The sequence below is a fragment of the Balaenoptera borealis genome, assembly GCF_965194805.1.
Source record: "Balaenoptera borealis genome assembly, chromosome: 2".
NCBI classification, from domain to species: domain Eukaryota; kingdom Metazoa; phylum Chordata; class Mammalia; order Artiodactyla; family Balaenopteridae; genus Balaenoptera; species Balaenoptera borealis.
Window position 1 is genome coordinate 178,636,913 of NC_138867.1, and position 17,804 is coordinate 178,654,716.

Sequence of the window (17,804 nt, forward strand, 5' to 3'; positions counted from 1 at the left end):
ATTTCACTGTATATATGTACCACATCTTCTTTATCCATTCATCTGTCAATGGACATTTAGGTTGCTTTCATGTCCTGGCTATTGTAAATAGTGCTGCAATGAACATTGGGGTGCATGTATCTTTTCGAATTATGGTTTTCTCTGGATATATGCCCAGGAATGGGATTGCTGGATCATATGGTAGTTCTATTTTTAGTTTTTTAAGGAACCCCCATACTTTTCTACATAGTGGCTGTACCAATTTACATTCCCATCAACAGTGTGGGAAGTTTCCCTTTCTCCACACCTTCTCCAGCGTTTATTGTTTGTAGATTAAAAAAATTTTTTTAAATTTAATTTAATTTATTTTTTATACAGCAGGTTCTTATTAGTTATCTATTTTATGCATATTAGTGTATACATGTCAATCCCAATCTCCCAATTCATCCCACCACCACCACCCGCCCTGCCACTTTCCTCCCTTGGTGTCCATACGTTTGTTCTCTACATCTGTGTCTCTATTTCTGCCCTGCAAACAGGCTCATCTGTACCATTTTTCTAGGTTCCACATATATGCATTAATATACGATATTTGTTTTTCTCTTTCTGACTTACTTCACTCTGTATGACAGTCTCTAGATCCATCCACATCTCTACAAATGACCCAATTTCGTTCCTTTTTATGGCTGAGTAATATTCCATTGTATATATGTACCACATCTTCTTTATCCATTCGTCTGTCGATGGGCATTTAGGTTGCTTCCATGACCTGGCTATTGTAAATAGTGCTGCAATGAACATTGGGGTGCATGTGTCTTTTTGAATTATGGTTTTCTCTGGGTATATGCCCAGTAGTGGGATTGCTGGGTCATATGGCAATTCTATTTTTAGTTTTTTAAGGAACCTCCATACTGTTCTCCATAGTGGCTGTATCAATTTACATTCCCACCAACAGTGCAAGAGGGTTCCCTTTTCTCCACATCCTCTCCAGCATTTGTTGTTTGTAGATTTTCTGATGATGCCCATTTTAACTGGTGTGAGGTGATACCTCATTGTAGTTTTGATTTGCATTTCTCTAATAATTAGTGATGTTGAGCAGCTTTTCATGTCCTTCTTGGCCATCTGTATGTCCTCTTTGGATAAATGTCTATTTAGGTCTTCTGCTCATTTTTTGATTGGGTTGTTTGTTTTTTTAATATTGAGCTGCATGAGCTGTTTATATATTTTGGAGATTAATCCTTTGTCGGTTGATTCATTTGCAAATATTTTCTCCCATTCTGAGGGTTGTCTTTTTGTCTTGTTTGTAGTTTCCTTTGCTTTGCAAAAGCTTTTAAGTTTCATTAGGTCCCATTTGTTTATTTTTGTTTTTATTTCTATTACTCTAGGAGGTGGATCAAAAAAGATCTTGCTGTGATTTACATCAAAGAGTGTTCTTCCTATGTTTTCCTCTAAGAGTTTTATAGTGTCTGGTCTTACATTTAGGTTTCTAATCCATTTTGAGTTTATTTTTGTGTATGTTGCTAGGGAGTGTTCTAATTTCATTCTTTTACATGTAGCTGTCCAGTTTTCCCAGCACCACTTATTGAAGAGGCTGTCTTTTCTCCATTTTATATTCTTGCCTCCTTTATCAAAGATAAGGTGACCATAGGTACGTGGGTTTATCTCTGGGCTTTCTATCCTGTTCCACTGGCCTGTATTTCTGTTTTTGTGCCAGTACCCTATTGTCTTGATTACTGCAGCTTTGTAGTATAGTCTGAAGTCAGGGAGTCTGATTCCTCCAGCTCCATTTTTTTCCCTCAAGACTGCTTTGGCTATTTGGGGTTTTTTGTGTCTCCACACATATTTTAAGATTTTTTGTTCTAGTTCTGTAAAAAATGCCACTGGTAATTTGATAGGGATTGCATTGAATCTGTAGATTGCTTTGGGTAGTATAGTCATTTTCACAATATTGATTCTTCCAATCCAAGAACATGGTGTATCTCTCCATCTGTTTGTGTCATCTTTGATTTCTTTCATCAGTGTCTTCTAGTTTTCTGAGTACAGGTCTTTTAACTCCTTAGGTAGGTTTATTCCTAGGTATTTTATTCTTTTTGCTGCAATGATGAATGGGATTGTTTCCTTAATTTCTCTTTCTGATCTTTCATTGTTAGTGTATAGGAATGCAAGAGATTTCTGTGCATTAATTTTGTATCCTGCAACTTTACCAAATTCATTGATTAGCTCTAGTAGTTTACTGGTGGCATCTTTAGGATTCTCTATGTATAGTATCAAGTCATCTGCAATCTTGTTTGTAGATTTTTCGATGATGGCCATTCTGACTTGTGTGAGGTGATACCTCATTGTAGTTTTGATTTGAATTTCTCTAAAAATTAGTGATGTTGAGCATCTTTACATTTGCTTTTTGGCCATCTGTTTATCTTCTTTAGGGAAATATCTACTTAGATCTGCCCATTTTTTCATTGTGTTTCTGTGATTGATTGTAAACCTTTAGAGTTGACCTTTAAACCACAGAAGGTTAAAAGATACCAAATAAGGAAATCTGAGGGATAAATGAATAAAAAATAAAAGCAAAACAAAAGAACTAATAAATAATACCCAAAGGTGGTTCTCTGAGCAGATTCACATTGAGGAGACCCATTAAATACACAGATATTGGAGAACATCTGACTTGGCATTTGCCCTCTGCAAAGGTGAGAGGGAGAGAGCAGACCTATTTCAATAGAATTTTCCCAGCTAAGATTTTCTTGAGGTTTCACAGTAGTTAAGATTTGTTCAGAGTGGTTTTTGCGGGGAAATCTTGACATTGTATTTCTAATCTTTTTTGGTTAAAAGTGTAATAGTCCATATTTACTTTCCTGTTCTGCCTTTATCTGCCCCAGAATATTTATGCCACTGTGGGTGTGTATGTAGGACCTTCCTTATTTTCTTGCCTCCTTCATTTCCCTCATATCACTTTTGAACTGATATATTAATCATTACTTTATTATCTACCTCCTACCATCATATGGGATCGTCTAGGCCTCATACATTATTTGTATACATTGCTCATGTCTTCTCAGTTCCTAGCACAGGGACATAACTTAATTATTTGCTGAGAGATTAAAGGAGAACGCCAGAGGGAAGAACTTAAAAGGAGATACAGGCCTCCAGGCTTCTCCAGGCTCCTTCAAGGGAACGTCAACTGAGTCAACTGAATAAAATATTTCATTCTTTTTCTCTTCATAATGCCCAGCAGCAGTTTATACTGTGTAAACCATATGTAGACATTAAATTTTTTCTATAACCACAAGAAACCAAAAAGAAATAACTGAGATCTTTCTTTTTTTCTTTTTCTTTTTTTGGCTGCGATGAGTCTTTGTTGCTGCGCGCAGGCTTTCTCTAGTTGTGGTGAGCGGGGGCTACTCTTCGTTGTGGTGCGGGGGCTTCTCATTGTGGTGGCTTCTCTTGTTGCGGACCACAGGCTCTAGGTGCGTGGGCTTCAGTAGTTGTGGCACGTGGGCTCAGTAGTTGTGGCTTGTGGGCTCTAGAGCGCAGGCTCAGTAGTTGCGGCGCACGGGCTTAGTTGCTCCGTGGCATGTGGGATCTTCCCGGACCAGGGCTTGAACCCGTGTTCCCTACATTGGCAGGTGGGTTCTTAACCACTGCGCCACCAGGGAAGCCCCTGAGATCATTTTTAATAAATTTTATTTAATCCAAGATATCCAAAACATTTCAACATAGTAAGTGGTAGTGGAGCTATTTAAATCCTTCATATGGAGTATTCAAAATTCACTGGATACTATATATTCATCAGATGTAACTGATTTGTGTTTAGATCTCAAAAAATTACAGTTGAAAGGATAGTTTCCAATACCCAAAATATTTGCAATAATTGTCTGCATACAGGTGTGAGGCCAGGTGCTCCAGAGCCCTGGGTGCAGATTTAGCCTCGGACTCAATTGTCCTGAGTAGTCATCACATGGCCTCCAGACCCACCCTCTCACCCAGAGTGCCAAGAGTCACCACAGGATGAATACAGTGCATCAGTGAAGGGTGTGTGTGTCTGAACACGTTTACTGACCAACTGGAAATATCCAAATATCCGTGGATAAACAAAATGTGGCACAGCCATACATTTGAATACTATTCTACAATTATAAGGAACAAAATACTGACGTGTGTTTTTCACATGGATAACTATGAAAAATCATTCTGCAAAGTGAAAGAAGCCAGATACAAAAGATCATCTATTGTATGATTCCATTTATATAAAATAGCTAGAAAAGGCTTATAGAGACAGAAGCAAATAAGTGGTGGCCTAGGACTGAGGTGGCAGTTGATATTACCTGCAAATGGGCACAGGGGAACTTTCTAGGGTGATAGGAATGTTCTAAAACTGGATTGTGGTGATGATTGCATAAGTAAAAATTTACCAAAACTATCGCCCTTATGCTTTCAATGGCTGAATTTCATGATATATAAATTATCCCTCAATAAAGCTATTAAGTAAATTTTAAAAAGTTTTATTCTGGACTCACTCAAGGTGAATTGAAAAGTTCTACCTTTGTTTTCAGCATGCATTATTACACACCATATTATTATGGTTACCACTCTGAATTGCAACATGTTTACCTCTTTGGTCCCCAGTTTTTTTTCGTATGAAGTAGGCAATAAAAACACTATGGATTAAACTTAGTGGAATCAAATTGAATTAAAGGCACACTGAATATCTTTTTCCCAAGGGGGGAAAGCGGGGTGGTGGTGGTGGGATGAATTGGGAGATTGGGATTGACATATATACACTAATATGCATAAAATAGATAACTAATGAGAACCTGCTGCAGAAAAAAATAAATTAAATTTTAAAAACCCCACTATGGATTAAACTTAGTGGAATCAAATTCAATTAAAGCCCCACTGAATATGTTTTTCCTTACTGATAAATTACGATTTTCCAGTAATTTGAAGATCTTACTATATACCCAGTATTTGTTTTGTGTTTGTTTTTGTCGTTTTTGCCCCCACAGCCCTTAGTTCCATTCATGGTATTGTTTGGATATTCTTCATAGTCTTCATCACGTGTCTCAGCTTTGGTTCCTTAGAAGCAGGTGCCGAATCAAGGATTTATGTGGAAGCACATTATTGGAAGGAGCAAGGACCATGGAACATAGGTTAGAGAAAAGGGAAGTGATACAGGGCAGAAAACACATCCAATAAAGCTCATCTTAAGTTAGCTTGCACACGAGTGAGCAGAGTTTTCATCCTGTAGGGAAATTCTGGAAAATGGCACAAAATCCAAACTTAGAATGATCCCAGGTAAGGGGTGAAGAAGACGGTATACCCCACACCTATCCATCAAGAACTGTCCCTCGTGGGGCATAATTCTCCATCAGATCTGCCGTCACGCGTTGGGAAAAGTAGGTTCCACCTGGTGCTGACAGTGGCAGTCAGGCTGCTGTGCAGTGGGGATGGTGAAGGGATCCCAGGGAATGTTGGGGAAATGCTGACAGCTTGTACCACTCCACCCTTTGCTGCAGACTCAATTCTATCAATATTCTTCTCAAAAAGTGGACTAAGTTCTGAATACATTCCACAAGTGTGTAACTACCACTCCTGCTGGCACCTCCAAAGAGTGTCTTCCCCCCAAATAAGCCACAAGAGAAAACAATTTTTATTCTATTGCATTCATTATTAGATGTTTTAGGATATTGGGGTGTATCTTAAAACTGCAATGATAGCAAATAAAGGTCCAGCAAAACAAAAGAAAGAGGAAAGGAAGGGAGGGAGGGGGAGGGAGAGAGGAAGGAAGAAGGCAAAGAATGAAGCAATATCTCATAATTATTCTATGCTATATACTTCTATGAATCATGTGAAAAAACTAACTTTCAAAACTAGATTCCCACTCTTGAAGCTGAAAATCTCCTCACAGTTTTCAGGAAAATGTTGGATAGCAAAGTTAGGAATGTGGGCATAGTGTTAGGTTTTCAGGGTAGACTCCATTCCATTCGCAATCTGTTTGAAAAATGAGATAAATGAGAGAAAACACCTTTTGACAATTTTGTCAAGATAACATAAAACATACACAGAACAAGAACAGCCTTTGTATGTGAAGCACTTTGGTTATGACTGTTGTATGATTTTCATTCCACTTCTTCCAGAGAAAAGCAAACACACAGACAAATTAACGTGAAGAACATGAACATTTGAGAGGATAATTTGGGGGAAACCATGCCATATGTGGTATAAGTGTTTCAAATCTAATGTTGGAAATCGCCAGAATGGCTGTAAGAAACCCAGCCCAAGATGGAAATGTATGGGCTGCAAATAGGAAGGGAAAGTCAAAAGGAATTACTGAGGAGGGTGTTGAGGAGAAACTAATACAAACACAAATAAAAGCCAAGTCATAGGTGCTTTGAGAATGGAAGAAATGAAGCATGTCTTTTAAGGGAAAAGAAAATCAGGAGATATAAATTCACAAAATTTGTTTTTGCTGCCCACAGTGTCCACTTAGTTCTGAGGCCAGTGGCCCCTCACAGACAAGTGGTACCTAAACCGAGGAGGCTTCCCAGGGCCCCCTTCACATCCTTGTTCCTCAGGCTGTAGATGAAGGGATTCAGCATGGGGGTGAGCACGGTGTACATGACTGAGGCAATGGAGCTTCTCTGGGGAGAATGGGTCACAGCAGAAGTGAGATAGATCCACACGCCTGTCCCATAGAACAAGGAAACCACAGAGAGGTGAGACCCACAGGTGGAAAATGCTTTATATTTTCCTGCTGCAGAGGAGATTCTCATTAAAGAGAAGACAATTCGAGAGTAAGAGAAGAGGATTCCAGTGAGGGGAAACACACCCAGCAGGGCAGTGGCCACAAACAAGAAGATGTTATTGATGAGGGTGTCAGAGCAGGCCACCTTGAGAATCTGAGCCAGTTCACAGAAGAAATGTGGAATTTCAGTGCCAGTACAGAAGGTCAGCCGCCTCAGCAGTAGAATATGAAGCAGGGGAACCCAGAAAGTGATGAACCAACACATCAGAACCAGGAGGCCACAGAAGCGGGGGTTTATGATGACCGTGTAGTGCAGGGGGAGGCAGATGGCCACAAACCGGTCATAGGCCATCACAGTCAGGAGAAAACTATCCATTACAGCAAAAATCATTAAAAAATACACCTGAGTGAGGCACCCTATGTAGGAGATGCCTTTGCTCTGTGTCTGGATGTTCACTAGCATGCTTGGGATGGTGGTGGAGACAAAACAGATGTCAACAAAGGAGAGGTTGGCGAGGAAGAAGTACATGGGGGTGTGGAGGTGGGAGTCCGAGCTGACGGCCAGGATGATGAGCAGATTCCCCAGCACAGTGACCAGGTACATGGACAGGAACAGTCCAAAGAGGAGGGGCTGCAGCTCAGGATCGTCTGAGAGGCCCAGGAGGAGGAACTGTGATACTCCCGTGTGGTTTCCTGCTCCCATGTGGATGGTGCGTCTGCTGGGGAAGGAGGCAAAAGCAACGTTCAGTGAACAGCCAGCCAAACGGCACCTCAGCTAGTCATCACTTACGATTCCACCTTTAGGTCGATATCCTTCACCCTCTATTAGTCCTTCCAATGACAGTGATTCACTCAGCCAAATGGTAGACCATTTCCATTTTAAATGTATATATTTAGCTGTTTTAAAACTTAGCAGAAAAAATTTTATTATCTCCTAGTCACTGGTTCCAATTTTTTTGTTACTGAAGTATAGTTGATATACAATGTTGTGTTAATTTCTGCTGTTCAGTAAAGTGAATCAGTTATACACATATATACATTCTTTTTTATATTCTTTTCCATTATTTATCTCGGGATATTGAATATAGTTCTCGTGGTATGCAGTAGGACCTTGTTGTTTACTCACTGGTTCTAATTCTATATGAAGCTATGGACATTAACTGATTTCTTTTATGATATGACACTTGCATAATGAATGAAGACATTTAATATCTTTTCTTTTTGATCTCCATATTTCCTTCTTTCAAATAGTTCAATAATAGTTATTTAGACGGGGATTCTCAACTCAGACAAACTTAATTCTATGATCTGATGCTCCGTGTTGTTGTTATAGTTATCTCTCAAGTGCCTTATTATTATTTATTATTATTATTTTTTAAATGTAGCAGTGCATCCTGGGTCGGCGTAGCCATGGCGGCTCGTGTCCTTTGCACCTGTGTCCGCCGACTGCCGGCGGCCTTCGTGCCGCTGCCCGGGCTCCCCACGCTGGCCGCGGCCCGGGCGCGCAGCACACCCTGTTCCCCGTGGGGGCCCGGACGAGGCTTGGGGCTCCGCAGCCGGCCTCGGTGCTCGGTGCTCGCGCAGGTTCCAGGTGGAGTTACACAGCTGTGCCGCCAGTACAGTGACTCTCCCCTTTTGACATTAGAGGGAATCCAGGACCATGTTCTTTACGTCTTGAAACTCTATGACAAGACTGACCCAGAACAGCTCTCAGTAAATTCCCATGTTATGAAAGACCTGGGCTTAGACAGTTTGGACCAAGTGGAGATTATCATGGCCATGGAAGACGAATTTGGGTTTGAAGTTCCTGATATAGATGCAGAGAAGTTAAAGTGCCCACAAGAAATTGTAGATTACATTGCAGATAAGAAGGATGTATATGAATAAAAAATCAGACCCCTTTTCTTCACTGAGAGAAGACTCAGAAGTTGCTGGGAAGTGTCTGGAAGTGAGAACGCATTTCTGCATCATTGCTGACTTTGACAGAGTAATTCTGTTTAGACTTGTATTTAAATTGTCTTAAGTGTTTTTGCCCTTTGAAAATAAATCTATAAAACCAAAAACAACAACAGCAACAAAGTGTAGTTACTGCTATAACCTTCTTTGTGAGAACTTAAAATGCCTTTGTGCACAGTAGGATCCCAGTAAATGATAGCTATTATTATTACTAATCTATTAATTTTATGACAGTTATTTTTGATACATAACTCTCCCAAAGTATGATAAAAAGATGCCATTCAGATAATGGGATCTTGACTCAGAATTCCTAGAAGAGAATTTTGGTCCACCACCTTAAGGTCTGTGTGACGTAATCTCTCTTTGCTGCAGATACCTCACCTCTACCATGGGAGTAATAAATATTCCCAGCATTGTAAGACTGATGAGTGAATTAGATGAGATGATGCATGTAATTTTTCTAGTGTGGTTCTTGTGACATACAGCAGACATTTGATAAATGTGAGCTTCTTAACAAAACAATAAATCTGTCTTGTGTGACTATCATTAATCATTATTCCCCTTAAACAGGGGTAACCAGTCTGTTACCTCTTTGGACTGCAATGCAGCACTTCTAGTTAATGATGATCCCTATGACTTCCTCTTTCAGATACAGCCTGCCAGGTGCATTCTGCCAAGAAGATGGAAATCCGTGTGGACTACACACATAAGAAGGGTAAAGAAAATCCCAAAACCATAAAATAAAATGCAATGGAAGTGTCAGAGTGTGTTGTATTAAAAATCAGCACAGTGAAGTGTAAAAAAAAAAAAAAGACTAGTAGATTTGATTTAAAATACTCAAAGCTTCTATAAAAAACTCTAACAAATCATTCTTTAAAAAATGAAAGGCAAATTTAAGATAATTATAAATGTTTACATTCTCCATGATAGAAAAGAGCTCAGCGTTATTATGCCTACAGAATGCAATTAATATTTTTTTTACATAAGCAAAGCAGGATTTATTAAGCGATAGTACACTCTCAGGAGGGGGAGCGAGTAGGTTCAGGTGAGCAGCTGCTGAGAATGCATTTAATCAAGAGAAAAAAGTAACTGGGGACCAATTTAGTCTGGGACGGTGGATAGAAAAATCCTCTCTGAAATAAGAATATTGAACTATGAGAGGAAGGGTGGGTAATTGTTAATCAGAGAAAATAGGGAAAGGGCAAGCATTTTGGGCTGAGAGAACAGAATTCACGGTAGCCCTGGGGTTGGTGAGCTTGGTAATACAAGGGATGTGAGAGGCCAGTGAGATGGAGAACAGAATGAGGATAGGAGGACAGAGTGTGAGGCCCACAAGTCGAACATCCTGTACTATTCTTGATGTGCCTCTCATGTCAGTAATTTTATATTTATTTGTGGGTCAGAGATCATGACCATTTGTGCTCATCATTGTCTTTCCAGGGACTTACATGGTGCCTGGAACATAGTAGGTGCTCAAAACATGCAAATGTTAGATATGTAATAAAGAATGAGACCAAAAGTGTCAACTGTAACACAAAAACAGAACCCTCTAAGCCCATCATATGCCTGAATATAGACACAAAGTAGAATAGTAAAATTAAATTGCATTCATATATAGTTTAAAAGAATAACATATCATGAACAAGTAATTCCTACTCTAGGAATGGATATCTGGTTAGATATAGGATGTTTGCTAACATAATTCATCTCAAAAATAGGCCAATGAAGAGGAATCATAACCATAATTACAGTAGAAAATGCTTTTGAGAAAATGTAACAACAGCCATTACTGTGGTTAGCAGCCAGGACAGAGCCCCTTGCTAAATAAGGAAGCTAAGGACAATTTCTTAACCCAGTAAAGAATAGGTATTTAAAAACTGCAGCCAAAAGGCTATTCTACATTAAAGCACTAAATATTTGCATTAAATTCATGAAGAAGACAAAGCAGTCTACTCCAAATTCAATCACGTGATATTCTCTAAACGATTTAAGCAGAATGGTAAAATGAGCAAATGAAATAAGCCTGAGTACCAAACGTCAATAATAATTACATCGTTCGTAGATGATATTGTGGACACAACAAGGTGGATAAGGTGAAACAACAACAACATCAATACAGAGATATCGGGTCCTGTCAGGAACTCTAATTTGCCAGCAGAAATAGTCAGGGAATCTAAAAGAAAAATCCAATCACATGAGGAACAAAATACACAATACCTCATGCATAACAAATCTCCAGTGAGTAGTTAATGAATAAGTGATTGGACACAGGAAATCTAAGAGGACCCTAGAATTGTGGGAAAGATCAGAGAAGAGGTGGAGAATCTCTGGAAAATAACTCACTGGAGAGAGGGTCTAGATTCCAAAAAAATGAGAGAAAGAAACAGGACTGGGTTCAGTAGAAACTAAAGTATCTGAAAACTACAGACTTCCCATCATAGACTAAATAACTATGGGACTGTCCCAGTCTCACTATTCTAGAGGTAAAGCCAAGTACCCACCTTCACTCCTGTTTTCCTTCTTACTCCACCAGACTTTACTGGGACATGGTCTCTGATGGTCATCAGTGGAGCTCTCTGTTTTCGGCAGTCTGTCCAGGGGAAACCCATGTGGGTTTTCACTGAGGCTGGGAGCAGAGAATTATAGGAAAGGGACAACAGGGACATGTTATTATCATCTCAATGGTTGAACTCTCAGAGCTCCTCATTAAATAAATTGTTCTAGTGATTCTTCTCTCTCCCAACATCTCAAGTCCCTTGAGGTACAAAGATAAGAGAATGGAAAATTTTTCAGCCAACCTTGTGTACAGGTAGGCAACAGTGGGGGAAGCACGTATATTCTCCAAGGAGAAATTCTTTCTTTGGTTTGACTTACACGTGACAAGATATCCCCTAAGGAATGTTTAATTTCTACAAGAAGCCAGCATGGAAGCCTTTGTAGGTATTAGGGAGGGCTCTGTTTATTACCTCTAAATGGAGGAGAAGGGGCAGTAATTATCCAGGTAGATTGGGTTGAAGAGTGAGTATTGAGGAAACACATGTGGCAAAAATAAATGACCTGTAAAGTTTGTCAAGGAAGGGGAGGACAGAGACAAAATCTCTTTCAGCCTAAAGGAAGTATCTAATATGGGAGTGTTAAACCTAAGATTCGATGGAAGTTATGGGAACACACTTAATTTCAAATTGAATGATGATATTTAGTGCAGGCATTTGAATACACAGGAATTTCTGGGCACAAAATTCATAGGATGCATTATACACTCTAAACCAATGACAATCATAATGTGCTGTATCTTCAGTTTATAGGACATGGTTGCAGAAATCAAGGGTTGGAAGCAGAAGTGAACCCTTGTAACATCACTCCCAGTTGCTATGGGGGTGTTTGTGCTCCAGGTCTCCACACTTCTGGCCTCTGCAGATTTGGAGGCCTTGACACCTAAAAAGAGCACTTCCAGAGACATGGGAAAAGTCCCTTTGAACTTCAAGCTATACTACTGCCTGATATTTCAGGTTCTTCATGTCAGTAACAGGAGTCACCCTCCAGGCAGGGGTAATTGACCCTGGTGATCAATGTCATTGTATGACCCTGGCAGTGGGCAGTGGTATGCAACTGAGCTCAGTCAGTGGCTGGAAGCAGGAGCAACCTCAGGGCAAACACAGTGGTGGATACAGATGGTGGTCAGTTATGCTCCCACAGCAAAAGATCTGAGTGGTGTGACCTTGGGTGAGGCAGCTTCCTTTAGCTGAGGGCACTTCTCAAAGAGAAGGCTCAGGGCAGTCAAATGGCTGCACTCCATATGCTTGGAAAAAAAGGCCTTTACTTCTGAGGGGAGAAGCGGGCAACAAACACAGCACTGGATTGGCTACAGTCCATCCCATTGGCTGTTTGGATTGTAATCTGTAACAACACGCAATGTGTCCCATGGGTGCTTATCTTCGATGCATGGGGGTCAGGTGCTGGGAAGAACTTTCCTTAGGATGTGAAGGCCAAACCAAGAACTGAAGCATCATGAGTAAGGCTCAGCCAAGTATAATCTTGTCTTTCTGACCTGTTTCGCTATAAAAATCCAATTCTCTCTACCACTACTGCCATTAAGGCAGAACACCAGACCTGTTAACACATGCCACTGCCAAGTGGAAGTTATTAGTGGGGTGTTTCTCAGACACATTAAAATGATCCTTTCCAAGGTCAAACTAACATTTTTTTCTTCTCCAAACAAGTTGTATTGGAGAGGTAATACCATAGATGATGTGAACAGATGCACATGTGGAATTGTGCTAGATGGTTAAGTATTATTTCCATTATGTTAAAATAGTTTTCCTAATTAGTCTTTACTTTTTTTATTGGCTCTTATCTCAAAATCTAGTTTTACCATTTGTTTATATGTTATTTTATTTTCCTTCTCCCAACAGAATGTACGCTCTATGAAATTTGGGCCTTCATTTTGTACAAAACTTCATACTAGTACCTACAATATAACAGCTAATAAATATTTAAAGGCACAAATCAGCCGATCACACCATTGTTATTACTAGAATTAGAAATAAACTAGTTCCAGCTTCTGGGGGAAAACAAGGAAAAAAATAGAAAAAAAAAAAAGAAATGAACTTGGGAGGACAAAAATGTTTCAATTTTTCTCTTTCCTAGTTTTTGCCTGGTACTAAACATCACCTACACAAACTGAACATTTGTAACTATCAGAAATTTGAATAATGGATATAATTCATCTGTTAATTACAGAATGTCTTGTTTTCCATATGTCTTTTAATGACATGTAAATTTTAGGTAATTTTTCTCTTTAAGGAAATGTTCCAGATCTAATAGTAGTGTAAATAATGGAATATAAAAGAAAACAAAACTATAGTCAAGAAGCATCAGGTTCCTCTTCTTAAGCATGTTTCTCACATGATGAAGAAGAGGGAATAGATACATAAGGGTATATTACACATATTTGGGTACTATTTTTTTAAAAGAATTTTATTTGATTTATGTTTTATTTATTTTTATTTTAAAAATTAATTTATTTAATTAATTTATTTTTGACTGCATTGGGTCTTCGTTGTTGTGTGCAGGCTTTTCTCTAGTTGTGGTGAGCGGGGGCTATGCTTCTCATTGCGGTGGCTTCTCTTGTTGCGGAGCATGGGCTCTAGGTGTGCGGGCTTCAGCAGTTGTGGCACACAGGCTCAGTAGTTGTGGCACACGGGCTTAGTTGCTCTGTGGCATGTGGAATCCTCCTGGACCAGGGCTCAAAACTATGTCCCCTGCATTGGCAGGCGGGTTCTTAACCACTGTGCCACCAGGGAAGTCCTATTTGGGTACTATTATGGACTGAATTGTGTTCACTCAAAACTCCTAAGTTGATGTCCTAATTACCAGTGCCTTAGAATGTGACTGTATTTGGAGAAAGTGCCTTTAAAGAGGTAATTAATTTAACATGCGGTCTTTAGGGTGAACCTTAATTCAGTCACCCTGGTGTCCTTCTAAGAAGTGGAGATCAAAACACACAGAGAGACCAGGGCAACCTGCACAGAGGGATAACCATGTGCAGAGTCAGCATGAGGGTGGCCATCTGCAATCCAAGTGAAACGGAGCAGGACCCTATGGTCTATGTCCCCCTTTTGTCTGTGGAAAAACTTTAGCCAAAGAATAAGTTTAATCAGAGAAGTGAGAAAGTGCAGAAACAAAGGAAAACAGTTAAAGGAGGTTGTTTATTATTATTAAATAATAATAGTTTAGTTATTAAGCAGAATCAAGTACTTTTAGTTCCTCCTCAAGGGCTATAGATAATATTCTGAGTCATATCCTGTGAGCTGTCTTGTACATACTGACCCCCACACCAAGTGGAAGAAGTTAACTACATGATGACCAGACTGCAGCCATGACATAAGCTGCCACGATTCTGAGAATTGCCATCAAGGAAATGGGAACAAACCGACCCTGGAACTGAAGTTAACTGTACTTAAAACAATCAAGATGACTCTGATTATATTACCACATGACCAATTTCAAGAAGACTGTCAGAGCTGACTGTACTGTTTCTGCATGTAGCCGCCTCCCTTCGTCTATAAAAGCTCTTGCCCCCTGATTGTCAGTGGTGGGGGGGGGGAGTCGGCCTTTGGACAGGCATCTGCCCTCCACCCCAGTGGCTGGAATCCAAAGTAAAGCAAACTTTCCTGTCCACCAACCTTGCCTGTCTACTGGCTTTTGAGCAGTGAGCAGCCAGACCCTACTTTTGGTTACACAAGGAGACAGACCTCAGAGGAAACTAGCATTGCTGGGACCTTAATATTGAACTTCCAGCCTCCAGGATTGTGAGAAAATAAATTTCTATTGTTAAAGTCACCCAGTCTGGTATTTTGTTACGGCAGCCCCAGAAAACTAATACAGGCACCAATGCAAAATCCTCTTGCCTCATCTTTTACTTGAGCCATGTCTGCTGTTAATTATTTCAATGGAAGCAGTGACAAGCTTTGCCCAGCTCCAGTTGGACAGCATCTTCCCACACGCCCATGCCAAGTACCTTCTGCTTCTTGCCCTGAAGCTTCTCTGATACCACACTATGGGATATCTGAGGGAATCTGCTGTGTATTCAGAAGTGTGCAACTCAGAAATATAGGGATGCTAATCTCTCTTGGACCACCTCTGGCTCATAGAAAGCATGGGCTGATGTCTCTTCATCTACTGAGTGGAAAGTTCTGAGACACATATCATGATGTACCTCAGAAGGGTTTGGTGGGATTTAGCACTAGCCATCAATAACGGAATCAAAATTAAAGAAAAAAAAAAGGGGGGAAATAAAGGTTAAATACAGGACTGAACGGAGGAGATAGACCATCTCATGGACTGTCAGGCTTATCAATATGTAAGGATCATTCTAAGGGCTCCAGGAAGTTGAGGACAAGCAGGTAGAAAAGCCCTTGAGGAGCATCCTGAGCGGTGAGTACGCAGCCCCATCCTCTTCTTCTAACCTCTAATCCTGGCGCTGGGCCTTGCACCGCCTCCCACACCACTTCCGGTTGTGGACCCCGCCCTCTGGCCGTAGCCCCGCCCACAGGCATAGGTCCAGCCTCAACTTTGTCCGCTGGGCCTGTTTATGCGCCAGGCCCCGACCCCGAATCGACCCCAGGCCCCTCTACCGCAACGTGGGGAGAAGCAACAAGCTTCCTCCTGCAATGGTTGAACTTGGCTGACAGCCCCAACCTCAGAGCCCCGCCCCTCCACGACCGAGGTAGGAAGCGGAAGTGCGTCACTGGTGCGCGGCAGTCTTCTGTCCCGCGGTTGCGCGCCTCGAGGAGGGAGTCGCTTTGGTCGTCGTGCGTTGCAGCGTGTCCTTGGTGAGGCCCGCGTTAAGGGAGTGCTCTGGGATGTATGGAGCGCGTTAAAGGACAGGTTTGGCTCGGGCTTTCAGAGCGGTCTCCTTGGGCAGGCCTGGCCCCTCCTCTCACGTTCGCCCGGACCTGAGCCCCCGCCTTCAGCGAGGTCGTAGGTGCGGCAAGGGACGTCTACGGGTTTTGTCATGCACGTGCTTCCCTGTTCGGAAGCCTGTGACTTTAGTCCATGAGGACATGAATATCCGCTGTTCCAGCCGGGTTGCTCAGGCCCCTGCGCCTTCTGGTTGTCATGAAGGTAGTGATCCTGCCGTGTTCGTGTGCGTATGAGGGTGTCCACTTGAAAATGCAAGAGTTGTGAGTTGAGTTTATTGAGTGTGTTAGTGAGGACTGTTGCCCAGGAGTCAGCCTCTGAGATGGCTCTGAGAAATGGTTCTGGAGAGGTAAGGGGGGATGTTAGTATATATGTGGTTTTGGAGAAGGGTATGTATAATTGTCCATGAAAAATTAATCAGTCGATCTAAGAAAGAATTGGAAAATATTATTCAAGCCAAATTTGAGGATTATAACCCTGGAAGAGCATCTCAGAACGGTCTAAGCAGTGTTTCGCCTTTTAGAAGTCAAGACTCAGTTTATATAAGTTTTTTGAGACAAAGGGCTTTACATTAAATGACTTTTTTCCCCGCCGCGCCTCGCAGCATGCAGGATCTTAGTTCCCAGGGATGGAACCCACGTTCCCTGCGCTTGAAGCGCAGAGTCTTAATCACTGGAGCGCCAGGTAAGTCCCTCAATGGTGCATTATTGACAGTTTACATAATCCAGATTGAAGCGCCATCGTGGTGGGTCATGTGACCCTTTACAAGCTTAAGAAAGTTTGTTACCTTTTAAATTGTCTTGATGCTAGGAGAATGTTGCTGTTTATTGTTGAGCAGGTATTTCTGTGGATGGGGGAGGTTTGGTCAATGCATAATGTGGGTACACAATACACAGTGGGGGGAGAGGGGAGGCCAAAGGGCATAGAAGAGTTTTTTATGGCTAAATTTTCCTTGTCTTGCCATAAATAAGGATTTTATTTCACATAATCAAGCATCGTGGTGCAAGGTTCCTGCTAGTCAGGAGGAACAGATACTTTAGTTAATGGTTTTAGTGTGTTTCTAAGTATAGGAGAATGCAAGAATTGGGGTTCATAAAATTTTCTTCTGAAAATATCTAACTATCTGAAGGCATGATCTGCCAGTTTTCCCAGAGCACAGAGTGCCTCATTCAGAACACATCTGAATTCCTTTCAGGATGTGCGAAGGTCAGCCACTGTGGTGGCACTGAGTCAATCTTAGTAGAACCAGATGGTGAGCAACATTCTTTGGCTGGCAAGGGAAATTGGCTCACAGGGCCTCCTCTTTTCTATTTTTGTTTTTTAATTTTATTTGTTTATTTATATATTTCTTTATGGCTGCGTTGGGTCTTCCTTGCTGCACACGGGCTTTCTCTAGTTGCAGTGAGTGGGGGCTACTCTTTTCTTATGCAAAGAAAAGAAAAGTGCCTCCCCTTATGCAAAGTTTCATTTGAGAATTTGTTTTCATCTTTGCATGTTCTTTATTTTTGAACAGTACATACAGGTAGAAAGATGAGATGCTTTCTTGGGTATCCATGGTGTGCTAATTTCTGTATATTAATATATATGTATGTAGACCACAAGTCTTTTCATCTAAAGAAAAGCAAGGATCTTAGCTATCTTGTCATCTGAACTTAGGTCGGTACACGCGCACAGTTAAAACCGGGTCCTCAGGAGAATAAGA

At 41.0% G+C, this 17,804-nt stretch overlaps 2 protein-coding genes and 1 pseudogene across 7 annotated transcripts in view; 2 read left to right on the forward strand and 1 right to left on the reverse strand.

Annotated features, from left to right (window-relative positions):
• Positions 1 to 4,465: 4,465 nt before the first annotated feature.
• Positions 4,466 to 17,804, reverse strand: part of LOC309624174 (olfactory receptor 7D4-like) — an 88,729-nt gene continuing 75,390 nt past the window's right edge. The window contains exons 1-2 of one of the 4 annotated variants that reach the window (XM_082381961.1): positions 11,182 to 11,271; positions 4,466 to 7,443 (exon numbers count right to left, since the gene is read on the reverse strand). In XM_082381961.1, the coding sequence (XP_082238087.1) occupies positions 6,489 to 7,427 (939 nt within the window). In that variant the 5' untranslated portion in view covers positions 7,428 to 7,443; positions 11,182 to 11,271 and the 3' untranslated portion in view covers positions 4,466 to 6,488. Of the gene's footprint in view, positions 7,444 to 10,128; positions 11,146 to 11,181; positions 11,272 to 17,804 lie in introns of those variants that run through there. The other 3 variants (XM_082381963.1, XM_082381964.1, XM_082381962.1) reach the window with 3 other exon arrangements.
• On the forward strand, positions 8,098 to 16,306 carry LOC309624181 (acyl carrier protein, mitochondrial pseudogene; annotated as a pseudogene). The gene is made up of 2 exons (XR_014249957.1): positions 8,098 to 9,395; positions 13,093 to 16,306. The product of XR_014249957.1 is annotated as an acyl carrier protein, mitochondrial pseudogene (transcript).
• The window catches only part of LOC309624178 (olfactory receptor 7D4-like), a 30,758-nt gene continuing 28,891 nt past the window's right edge, over positions 15,938 to 17,804 (forward strand). The window contains exon 1 of one of the 2 annotated variants that reach the window (XM_082381974.1): positions 15,938 to 16,014. The gene's annotated coding sequence lies outside the window, so the exon portion shown is untranslated. Of the gene's footprint in view, positions 16,015 to 16,769; positions 16,787 to 17,804 lie in introns of those variants that run through there. The other variant, XM_082381972.1, reaches the window with a different exon arrangement.